Source organism: Lepus europaeus, chromosome 4 (assembly GCF_033115175.1).
Source record: "Lepus europaeus isolate LE1 chromosome 4, mLepTim1.pri, whole genome shotgun sequence".
NCBI lineage: Eukaryota > Metazoa > Chordata > Mammalia > Lagomorpha > Leporidae > Lepus > Lepus europaeus.
In genome coordinates this window covers 138,648,584-138,661,074 of record NC_084830.1, presented here as the reverse complement: position 1 = coordinate 138,661,074, position 12,491 = coordinate 138,648,584, and the positions used below count along the sequence as shown (strand labels likewise).

General features: G+C 46.6%; 1 protein-coding gene across 5 annotated transcripts in view; it reads left to right on the top strand.

Moving 5' to 3' along the window:
- The window catches only part of LOC133757960 (protocadherin gamma-C5), a 180,839-nt gene that overhangs the window by 19,416 nt on the left and 148,932 nt on the right, over window positions 1–12,491 (top strand). The window contains exon 1 of one of the 5 annotated variants that reach the window (XM_062188968.1): window positions 3,440–5,988. The exons of 3 other annotated variants lie outside the window; for them this stretch is intronic. In XM_062188968.1, coding sequence (XP_062044952.1) covers window positions 3,604–5,988 — 2,385 coding nt within the window. In that variant the 5' untranslated portion in view covers window positions 3,440–3,603. Of the gene's footprint in view, window positions 1–3,439; window positions 5,989–8,622; window positions 11,235–12,491 lie in introns of those variants that run through there. One more of the 5 variants, XM_062188958.1, reaches the window with a different exon arrangement.

Below are 12,491 nucleotides of genomic sequence, written 5' to 3'. Positions count from 1 at the left end.
CTGCGTCTTCTACCAGTCTCCTTGAGTCATTACGATGAGAAGAGCCTGTGGTTGCCCAACACTGCTCTGTATATCCATGAGGAATAGACCTTTTCCATTTTAAATCTTCGTGAATTGAAATGTGTCCTGTCCTGATATACATAAGCTTAACAATGTACTGATACAAGTTGTTTGGTGCCCCCATAAAGTTATATTTGACTCTGTCCAAGCCAGGCCACACACTTTTCATCACAAACACATAAAAATTGGTAGATTAAGAAGGTAGACATTAATCAAATGATTTTACCTATAGTACCTAAAGAGTGTGTGAGTGTGTGTGTGTGTTCATGTTGACTTCAGCTTTTTGTCTGAAGGTGGAAAGGTTCATGGGTTTAAACTATCATGAGTTAGAATTATATTTATTGCCCTTTGAGAAGGATTAAAATGTAGAGGGATATGTCTGAATATCTGCAAATTTCTAGACCACCCCTAACAATTATTAGGATTCCTGTTCATGCTCTATAGCTTGTTGGACCATTCTGAAATTTATAAAATTATTTTTATTCATGAAGTCACAAAGGAGTCATCCAAAATTGGATCAAAATATATTTCATTAGAACTCAAACAGAGGAATAGATCCCTTAGGGCCACTGGCTCTGTGGCTCAGCAAGATAAAGCTGTGACCTGCAGCCCTGGCATCCCATATGAGCACCAGTTCAATTCCCAACTGCTCCACTTCTGATCCAGCTCCCTGATAGTGCACCTGGGAAAGCAGTGGAGGATGGTCCAAGTGCTTGGGCCCCTGTACCCACACGGGAGGCCTGGAAGAAGTTCCTGGCTCTTGATTTCATCCTGGCCCAGTCCTGACTGTTGTGGCCATTTGGGGAGTGAACCAGCAGATGGAAGATGTCTTTGTCTTTCCTTATCTATGTAACTCTGCCTTTGAAACAAACAAATAAATCTTTAAAGAGAAAAAGCAAAGAGAGAAAAAGTTTAGATCTGTCCCTTGATATATTAAGAAAAGGTATATTTAAACACAGGAGACAACAGGATCTGAAGAAAATAGTAAGTAAATAAAGGTGTATTCTCACTGAAACTTTCAAATACATCATGGAATAAAAAAAGTTAATAACCTGGTGCAAGCATTGGGAACACTGTTTAAGTCCCCACCTGGGATGCCCACATCCCATATCAGAGTTCCTGGGCTCCAATTTTGACTCCACTTCTAGTTCTAGCTACTGCTATTGCAGCACATGGTGGCTCAAGGAGTTGGGTGCTGCCACCCACATGGGAGACCCAGATTGAGTTCCAGCCTCCTTTGGGAAGTGAACCAGTAGATGGAAACTGTGTGTGTGTGCGTGTGTGCGCGCGCGCGCATGCCTTCCAAATAAAAATAAAGCAAATTTTAAAGATTTATTTGAAAGGCAAAGTGACGGGAGAGAGAGAGAGAGAGAGAGAGAGAGAGAGAGAAAGAGAGAGAGAGAGAGAGAGAGAGAGAGAGAGAGAGAGAGAGAGAATGAATTTTCCTTTCACTGGTTCATTTTCCCAGATGGAGGTAAAAGCCAGGGCTGGGCCAAGGTGAAGATAGGAACCAGGAGCTCCATCTGGGTCTCCCATGTGAATGCAGAGGTGCAAGCACTTGGGCCATCTTCTGCTGCCTTCCAGAGAGCATTAGCAGGAAGCTTGATTTGAAGCAGAGCATGCAAGACATAGGTATTGGAAGGTTAAGTGCAATACACTGTGCGACAATGTTGGCCCCCAAATAAATGTTTGAAAGACCCATAACTTTTGCCATGTATTTTGTAAGGAAAAATCTTCAATTCAAACAGAATTCTCTATGAATTCCATATGAAGCATTGTCTACAAGTATGTCATGAAAATATTCTGAGAGTACAAAAGCAGTATAATTTCCATTTGCTTGTACACATACTGAGAGATCTCTATATCCTATTTTCACTACAAATAGTGTTTTTTCCTGAAAGATGGAATTGCAGAAATTCCTTACAAGGGAAAGGGAAGAGAAGTTCATAATAAAAGGAATAGAAAGTATAAAGGCATGATGTATAGAAAACAAAATATCTGTCTTAGGAAAACAAATAATGGTCTGTTTTAACTGGAGTATGAGATGAGTATTATCAACACTGCAAAACAGTAAAATAAAATGGGTGAGTCTTCGTCTTAGTCTATTTCCTGTTCTATAGCACAATACCTTTCACCAGGTAATTTACAAAGAATAGAGGTGTACTTAGAATACAGTCCTGGGGGCTGGGAAGTGCTAGAGCACAGTGCCTGCATCCACTCAGCACCTGCTGAGGGTCTTCTTGCACCATCACTTGGCAATACAGGGAGAGTCTTGAGACTGACCAAGAAAGAGCTGCTTTATTTGCAAAGCCACTCCTGTGATGTACATTAGACCAATTGTGGACTAATTCATTCCTGAGGGCAGAACCCTCATGACCCAGTCATCTCTCAAAAGTCCTACCTCCAAATATCATTAACATATGTACTGTGGAATGAAGTTTCCAATACATGAAATGGTGGATCAAACTACAGTAGCATCTATGATAATGCACTCAAAATAGAAGGATTGGTTTGAGTACCAGGATAAATTCTAAAATAAAATGTCTAAGAAACTTCAATGCCTCACCAAGACTTACCAGAGATCAAGTCAAATTTATTTCAGGAATTAATTGTATAAATCGGTTGAAGCTAAGAATTGCCATTAAAGAGGATCACATATACATTAATATACAAAGGAATCCTCAGTTTCATAAAAATGAATATGGCTTATACAAGATTCAACTTTATGAAGGCACATGTGGGCCCAAATAATAAATTGACTCTTTTAACAAAATATCCATGCTACTAGCCAGGAAATGCTCATTTTTATAAAGAAGAACAGCACATTGAAATAATTGTAGAGCCTTGTCTCCTTCATTTTTGCCAAGATTTATATCTTTTAAAGGCAATATTGACATGATAATGTATATATGGAAAAGTTTATAATACTAAATAAAGGAAGTCATTACAGTGAATTTACAGATGGGAAAGGATCATAGCCCATTAAAAATGTGGGTAAAAAACCATTCACACCAAAGTTTATAAATACTGCACGCTGAAATCATTGAAGGTCTTTTTGCCTCCCAAACTGAAAAGAATGGCTGTGTCTTGTGAAACAAACGAATGTGAAATGATGAAGTTGCTAGTGAGATAAGAAACAGGAAAGTAACAAAAATGTGTACAATGTTTATTTAGTTCTCTCCATCAAATTAAAAGGTAACGTAGGCTCACAGATTCAAGAATTTACACTTCGAAGACAAATAGCTGGGCTAGTATGCAGTTATTCAAGACAACCTCCAGGCGCCGCTGTCGACCAAAAGGAAAAGAAGGGCTCTCAATTCTACGCGGTAGTCTGGCGGAGAGCAATCCTGCTTTGTCCGCGCGCATCAGAATGCGGAGGCTGCTCCGATCACCCTCAAGCGCCTAATAAAAAAGTCCTACCCTCAAATCTCAACGTCCAGGGTGCTGCCACTCATTTTTTAAATAAAGATCCCGGAGAAACCTTGAAAAGACGCTTCGTGGAGAATTCGAGCAACGTGGAGGAGTGCCAGAGAAGCCGAGAAGATGAAAAGTCAGGTACTGTTTCTCTTCCTGCTGTCTTTGTTCGGCGGAGTCATCTCCCAACAGATCCACTACTCAATTCCAGAGGAACTGGCCAAGGGCTCACGGGTAGGGAACCTTGCTAAGGATCTGGGGTTCAGTGTCCGGGAGTTACCAGCTCGAAAACTGCGGGTTAGTGCAGAGGATTATTTCAGCGTTAGTGCGGAGAGCGGGGATTTGTTGGTGAGTGGCAGGATAGACCGAGAGAAGATTTGTGGACAGAAATCTGAATGTACACTAGAATTTGAACTGGTCACAGAAAATCCAATGAATATTTTCCATGTGACTGTTGCAATTCAAGATGTTAATGACAACGCACCACGTTTCCTTACAAAAGACATTGATTTAGAAATCTGCGAGTCAGCCTTACCAGGGGTAAAATTCTCTCTGGATTCTGCACAAGATGCAGATGTAGAAAGTAACTCTCTGAAGATATATACCATCAGCCCCAATCAGTACTTCTCTCTGTCAACGAAGCAAAGTCCTGATGGAAGTAAATACCCTGAACTGCTGCTGGAAAAACCTTTAGACCGGGAACAGCAGAGCTCCCACCGCCTAATCCTGACTGCTGTGGATGGCGGAGACCCTCCTCTGAGCAGCACCACTGTGATCAGGATCCAGGTCACTGACGCCAATGATAATGCCCCAGTGTTCAGCCAGGATGTATACAGAGTTAGCCTCCAAGAAAACGTGCCCTGGGGAACCTCTGTGCTGCAGGTGACGGCCACAGACCAGGATGAAGGTGCCAATGCAGAGATCACTTACGCCTTCCTCAAGGCCCCAACGAGTACCGGCCTCTTCTTCAGTCTCAACCCAAACACTGGAGAGATCACAACCAATGGTACACTGGACTTTGAAGAAAGGAATCGATATGTGTTGGGTATAGAAGCCAAGGATGGAGGGGTGCACACGGCTCACTGTAATGTGCAGATTGAAATCAGCGATGTGAATGACAATGCCCCGGAGGTGACATTCATGTCCTTTTCTAGCCAGATCCCAGAGGACTCAGATCTTGGAACTGTAATAGCCCTGATTAAAGTGCGAGATCGGGATTCTGGGCAAAATGGTGTAGTGACATGCTACGTTCAGGAAGAAGTTCCCTTCAAATTAGAATCCACCTCCAAGAATTACTACAAGTTGGTAATTGACAGGACTCTTGACCGGGAGAAGATCTCAGAATATAATATCACAATCACAGCTACCGACAGGGGCAAGCCTCCCCTCTCCTCCAGCATCAGCGTCACTGTACACATCTCAGACGTCAACGACAACGCTCCGGTTTTCCAGCAGGCCGCCTACGTGGTCCACGTGCCCGAGAACAACCCCCCGGGAGCCTCCATCGCGCAGGTCAGCGCCTCCGACCCCGACGTGGGCGCCAACGGCCAGGTGTCCTACTCCATCGTGGCCAGCGACCTGGAGCCGCGCGCGCTGTCGTCCTACGTGTCGGTGAGCGCGCACAGCGGCGTGGTGTTCGCGCAGCGCGCCTTCGACCACGAGCAGCTGCGCGCCCTGGAGCTGACGCTGCAGGCCCGCGACCAGGGCTCGCCCGCGCTGCGCGCCAACGTGAGCCTGCGCGTGCTGGTGGGCGACCGCAACGACAACGCGCCGCGGGTGCTGTACCCGGCGCTGGGGCCCGACGGCTCGGCGCTCTTCGACACGGTGCCGCGCGCCGCCGAGCCCGGCTACCTGGTCACCAAGGTGGTGGCGGTGGACGCCGACTCTGGGCACAACGCCTGGCTGTCCTACCACGTGCTGCAGGCCAGCGAGCCCGGGCTCTTCAGCCTGGGGCTGCGCACGGGCGAGGTGCGCACGGCGCGCGCCTTGGGCGACAGGGACGCGGCGCGCCAGCGCCTGCTGGTCGCGGTGCGCGATGGCGGCCAGCCGCCGCTCTCGGCCACCGCCACGCTGCACCTGGTCTTCGCCGACAGCCTGCAGGAGGCGCTGCCGGACCTCAGGGACGACCCCGGCCCGTCTGACGCGCAGGCCGAGCTGCAGTTTTACCTGGTGGTGGCCTTGGCGGCCATCTCTGTGCTCTTCCTGCTGGCGGTGATCCTGGCCATCGGCCTGCGCCTGCGACACTCCTCTGGCCCCGCCGCCTGGGGCTGCTTCCAGCCCGGTCTGTGCGTCAAGTCTGGACCCGTGGTTCTCCCCGACTACAGCCAGGGGACTCTGCCCTATTCCTATAATTTCTGCGTTGCCTCGCATTCTGCAAAGACGGAGTTTAATTTTCTCAACGTGACCCCGGAAGTGGCTGTCCCTCAGGATCTCCTGAGTGGCGAATCTTCTGTGGCTGTTTGTGCCAATAATGAAGGTCCCCAAATCGCTGATGAGTCTTCTTTTTCCTCTCACGTGAGTTTCTGCAAACCTATTTAAATTTTCTATATTATTTCTGCTTCTCAATCGCTCAGTCGTGCATAGTTAATTTTGGTCGTTTTTGTGGTTTTGGTCATGGTGTCTGGGGAAGCTGGTGTATATTAGATGGTTGGATATTGGTTTCTTGGATATCAGGACTCTTCTAAACTATTTGATTACTAATTTTCAATCTTTACTGATGGCATTTCTGTGTGGTTGATAATTCTTGCTAAAAAAAAAGTTTTCTGGATGCCACCACTCTTAGTAATAACAGTGCCCTTTTTAATTGATACTGTTTTTTTTTCAAGTAATCTTATGGTTAACATTTTATAAATGTGTTGACAGATCATTCTGCCCGCGCTAAAGTTTATGTTCACCTTCATCCCTTACATCCTATGTGTTTACCTTTCACACTAACATGTGTATTTAACACCAACTTTCAATAACAAAGCCTCTTAGCCCCTATTTGTCTTATCACAAGTAGCTAAGATTTTCACACTTTGCATTTGAATCACAATCTTTAGGTAAATACCATCCTCATTTGTAATTTCATTCAAGAGGTCTTACATTGCAGTATAATGGGTTAGCAACCACCTACAATGCCCCACATTCCTTTTGTGTGCTGGTTCAGGACCCAGCTGCTCCACTTCTGATCCAGTTCTCTGCTAATGTGTCTGGGAAAGCAGCAAAAGATGGCCCAAGTGGTTGAGTTCCTGCACCCACGTGGGAGACCCAGAAGAAGCTCCTAGGTACTTGGCTTCCACCTGGTCCAACCCCAGCTGTTGTGGCCACTTGGGAATTGAACTAGCAGATGGAATATATGTCTCTCCCTCTCTCTCTGTCTCTAACTCTTTCAAATAAATAATAAATAAATCTTTTAAAATAATTTCATTCAAGGATGTTCCATAGTTTTCTTTTTTCTTAAAGATTTCTTTGTCTGAAAGGCAGTCAGAGAGAAAAGGGGAGAGAGAGAGACAGAGAGAGGGAGAAAGAGCGCACTTCCATTTACTTGTTCACTCCTCAAGTGGCCACAGTGGCCAGGGTTGGGCTATGCAGAAGCTAGGAGCCAGGAGGTTAATCCTGGTCTTCCATTTGAGTGGTAGGGGCCCAACCAGGTTAATTAGCAGGGAGCTGGATGGGGAGTGGAGCAGCCAGGACTGGAACTGGTGCCCATATGAGATGCCAGCGCTGTGGACAGGAGCTTATATGCTGCACCACTTAGCCATAGCACTGGCCCCTTCGATGGTTTTCTTAACCATTCTTTAATCATTTATGTTTATTCTCTTTCTACTTCATCACTGCTTTGTCACATTGTAGTTAATAATTTTTATTTATAAGGCCTTTTTATATATGTCATTTTGTTTCTTTAATATAGATCTCTGAAAAATAAGTCAAATCTACACATGTTTTGGGAGATTTTGCACATATTGTCTAATTTATTTCCAAGCATCTCATTTTATCCTCACCCCTCAGGAACTTCCTTTGAGGCTTTTGTAAAACACCTGTACTCTACTCTTTCAAAGTCTGAAGATGCAAAACTTCTGTATAGTTCATGGACTTTTGTGCCTCTTTAAAATTTATGAATCATTTTTAGGTGTTAATTGTTAAGTGAGGAATAATCTAAAGAGCTGGTAACTTAATGCTTTATCTCAAATCTCAGACTAGTAAAGTGAGCGTTCTTGAATAATTAAGTGATGAAACATGCACTGATAATGCATGCACAACTAAAATATTTCCGTCTACTGGTTGCTTCCAAAATCAAAGCTAAAGTAAACTTAGCAATAATGGCAAAATAATACTGGATGTGTCTTACATGAAAAATCAAAGAAATATCTGCTTGTTCCAGGGTTTAAGTCCAACTTTTCTGGTTTTGCCTCTTATTTATTTTTATCATCAGATTTATGACCTACTATTTTACTCTTGAGCCTTTGCAATCCATTCATTAAACATGGAAAAACACGTGAGTGCCTGCTCTGTGGAAGTTGCTGGAAATTGCTGTCTTACAGCTTGAGGACATACTGTGAACAAGATAGTCACAGGCATACCTTGTGGCCTAAAATCACTGTTTGCCAACCTTACTTACAAAGGGGGTAAGATTATCTCTTGAACAACATACATTTCTTGCAATGGGATTGAAAAGTTGTCCCAGGCCCTAAAGGTCAGCTCACATGAGAAAACTTCTTCCTGTATGGGTTGGGTCTAAAGCTCCACCTTGCTGGCCGCTGTTATTTCAACTACCTTTTTCTTTTATTCTTCAAGTCCACACTTGTTCTTAGAAGGATGACTATGTCCCCACACAACACACTATACTAAGAGTGGGCTATGGGGATGAATAATGCTATCTCTGAAAAAAAAAATGTAGAAAACAGTCCAAAATTACCATAGTATTTTCTCTGAAAATAAACAATGTAAAAAAGTGTACTGAACTGGAAGCTTTAGATAATCCCTGGATTTCCATTGTAAATTAAGCAACTGGAATCCAACTTTTGTTCTTCTTTGTGAAAGTAGGGTTAGATATGGGAAAGGTATATAAAAGCGACGCTCTAGTTACTAAAAAAATATTGCAGTAACAGACTAGGACTCTGGGTGTCGCTGTTCACCAATCAGGGGAAAAAAGACAACCAGAAATTCATTCTGAACAAGATTTTTTCAGCACGAAACCATGATTCTGGGACTTTGCGGAAGCTTCTGCCTGGACCCCCGAGAGCTCCCACAGGTATTGCTGAAGGCACGTTATCCTGGACCCCAAAGATCCTAGGGCTCGCCAGCTGTCCTCCCAGGAAAACCCAAGCAGGCTCTTCTGCAGCGGGGCTGTAATGGCGGCTCCTCCTCATCGCTCAGGCTGCAGCCGGCTGGTCTGGATCTGCGTTCTTCTGGGGACTCTGCGGGAAATCTGGGCTGAAGAGATCCGCTACTCTGTGCCTGAGGAGCTGGAGAAAGGCTCCTTCGTGGGTAACATCGCTAAGGACCTGGAGCTGGAGCCGCGGGAGCTGGCGCAGCGCGGAGTCCGCATCGTGTCCCGAGGTAGGGCGCAGCTGTTCGCACTGAACGCGCGCAGCGGCGGCTTGGTTACCGCGGACAGGATAGACCGGGAGGAGCTCTGTGACCGAGCTCCAACATGTGTGGCAAACCTGGAGATTCTCCTAGAGGACAAAGTGAAGATTTTAGGAGTAGAAGTGGAAATACTCGATGTTAATGATAATGCGCCCAGCTTTGGTTCAGAGCAGAGGGAAATAAAAGTGGCTGAAAGTGAATCTCCAGGGACAAGATTTCCTCTTCCGGAGGCTTTTGATCCGGATGTGGGAGTAAATTCCCTGCAAGGTTACCAGCTCAGCTCGAATGGTCACTTCTCCCTGGACGTGCAAAGCGGGGTGGATGGGATTAAGTACCCGGAGCTGGTGCTGGAGCGAGCCCTGGACCGTGAGGAACAGGCGTTCCACCAGCTTGTCCTCACCGCCTTCGACGGAGGTAACCCCGTTCTCTCTGGCTCGGCCAGGATTCACATAACAGTTGTGGACACCAATGATAATGCCCCGGTATTCACTAGGCCCGAGTACCATGTAAGTGTTCAGGAAAACGTGCCTGTGGGCACCCGGCTACTCACCATAAAAGCCACTGACCCGGATGAAGGAGCCAATGGAGAAGTGATTTATTCCTTCCGGAAAGTAAGAGACAAAATATCCCAACTATTCCAGCTGAATTCTCTGAGTGGGGATATAACAATACTGGGAGACCTAGATTATGAAGACTCTGGATTCTATGATATTGATGTCGAAGCCCATGATGGACCCGGTCTTCGAGCCAGAACTAAAGTGCTGGTGACAGTTCTGGATGTAAATGACAATGCTCCGGAAGTGACGGTGACATCTCTCACCAATTCAGTCCAAGAAACTTCGCCCCCAGGTACAGTCATTGCGCTTTTCAACGTGCACGACAGTGACTCGGGGGAGAATGGCCTTGTCACATGTTCCATTCCAGAGAGTCTGCCGTTCACGCTTGAAAAGGCATACGGAAATTATCATCGGTTGCTGACACAGAGGACTCTGGACAGGGAAGAAGTCGCAGAATATAACATCACCGTCACCGCAACGGATCAGGGAACCCCGCCATTATCTACAGAAACTCACATCTCATTGCATGTGGTGGACATCAATGACAACCCCCCGGCCTTCTCTCACGCCTCCTACTCAGCCTACATTCCTGAAAACAACCCCAGAGGAGCCTCCATCTTAACCATGACTGCCCAGGACCCTGATAGTGGAGAAAATGCCCAAGTCAGTTATTCCCTGGCTGAGAACACCATCCAGGGGGCGCCCCTGTCCTCCTACGTCTCCATCAACTCCGACACTGGAGTCCTCTATGCGCTGCGCTCCTTTGATTATGAACAGTTTAGAGACCTGCAGCTGTGGGTGACAGCCAGCGACAGCGGGGACCCGCCGCTCAGCAGCAACGTGTCGCTCACCCTGTTCGTGGTGGACCAGAACGACAACGCCCCCGAGATCCTGTACCCCGCCCTCCCCACCGACGGCTCCACAGGCGTGGAGCTGGCGCCCCGCGCCGCAGAGCCCGGATACCTGGTGACCAAGGTGGTGGCGGTGGACAGGGACTCGGGCCAGAACGCCTGGCTGTCCTACCGCCTGCTCAAGGCCAGCGAGCCGGGGCTGTTCGCCGTGGGGCTGCACACGGGCGAGGTGCGCACGGCGCGCGGCCTGCTGGACAGAGACGCGCTCAAGCAGAGCCTCGTGGTGGCCGTCCAGGACCACGGCCAGCCCCCGCTCTCGGCCACCGTCACGCTCACCGTGGCCGTGGCCGACAGCATCCCCGACGTGCTGGCGGACCTGGGCAGCCTCAAGCCTTCCGCCAGTGCGGACGAGTCGGACCTCACGCTGTACCTGGTGGTGGCGGTGGCCGCGGTGTCCTGCGTCTTCCTGGCCTTCGTCATCGTGCTGCTGGCGCTCAGGCTGCGGCGCTGGCACAGCTCTCGCCTGCTGCGGGCGGCGGGCTGCGGCGGCGGGCTGGCGGGCGTGCCGGCCTCGCACTTGGTGGGCGTGGACGGGGTGCGCGCCTTCCTGCAGACCTATTCGCATGAGGTGTCCCTCACGGCGGACTCGCGGAGCAGCCACGTGATCTTCCCGCAGCCCAACTACGCGGACACGCTCCTCAGCCAGGGGAGCTGTGGGAAAAGCGAGCCTCTTCTGATATCTCAGGATTTACTTGAAGCGAAAGGAGACCCCAGTCTTCAGGTGAGTCAGTGTTATGATAGATCTTAACACACTGAAATCAGGCAGAGAACTGTGTATGTCTCCAACTGAGTAATGTACCAGATAGAGGCGCCTCTTTGTTAATATTCTGCTTCTAAGGGGAGGAGCAGATGGTCCTTCAGTCGTGATGAGTACCATTTACTACGTGCAGAGAAGATAGTGTTATGTCTGTTCTGTTCTTTCTAGTGTAGTTTCAGCAAAAGTTTCTTAGTTTTATGCCTGTAAACCACCTCCGTCTTTAAATTTCATTTGCCTTTGGACATTATTGAAAGAATAGATTAGACCTGTGAAAATGGAAAGAGCTGTGTAATTTTATACTTACACTCCTTTTCCTCATGAGACTATTGTTGAACCTGAATTGAGTATTTTAAAAGTTCCTCTTTTCATACTCTACCAAGGTTTGCTTGAAGTTTACTTTTCTTTCCTTGAAAGAATATTTTCCAATATAGTTGGACAGTGGCAATTTATGAATATCTGAAATTTATGAACTTAACTTTTAGACAAATAGGGATATTTTCTTAACAGGGATATTTTCTTAACAGATTGCTGTTTATCAAATAGTTTATTGTTTCTGTTCTGAAATGCACCAGCAATGACCATATGTGATTACTTTGAACTTTTGTGATTACTGAAAATATCAGCCATTTTATTTCACTCATATTGAAGTAAGTTGTAGGAGTAATTTTAATAATTTCTAAATTGATTAGCATGGCATCACTATTGAAACTTCTTGATTTCTAAGAAAAATAACTGGGGTTTATCCATTTTTCTTCTTTTGGGTCTCTTAAAATTGTTGGTTTTCCTGGATTCTGGGCTGATATGACTCACGCTACTTAGTAAGTTGGCCTTAAAAATATCTCCCCAAATCACTCTGAGAGATCTGTGTCACTGTGGCCCTGGAATGACCTGATGTGAGAGAAATGTGTGCGAGAAATATGCAATACCATTCCCCATGCCCTCATTTGGTTCTTCCAGTTATTTCTGAATTTGCGGATGTCTACAGCTACCCACGTTGGCTTATTTTGATGACTGGCAGGTTTTGCAATGGTTGTGGAATACAACTCAATAAAAGCATAAGAAGGAGCATTTTAGGAGCTGGCACTTAGCTTAGCAATTAGGACACCTGCATCCTGCAGGGTGCCTGGGTTCACTTCCCGGGGCCAGCTTCCTTCTAATGCAGACCCAAGGAGGCAGTAGTAATGGCCCAAGTGATGCGTTTCCTGCCATTCATGCAGGAGA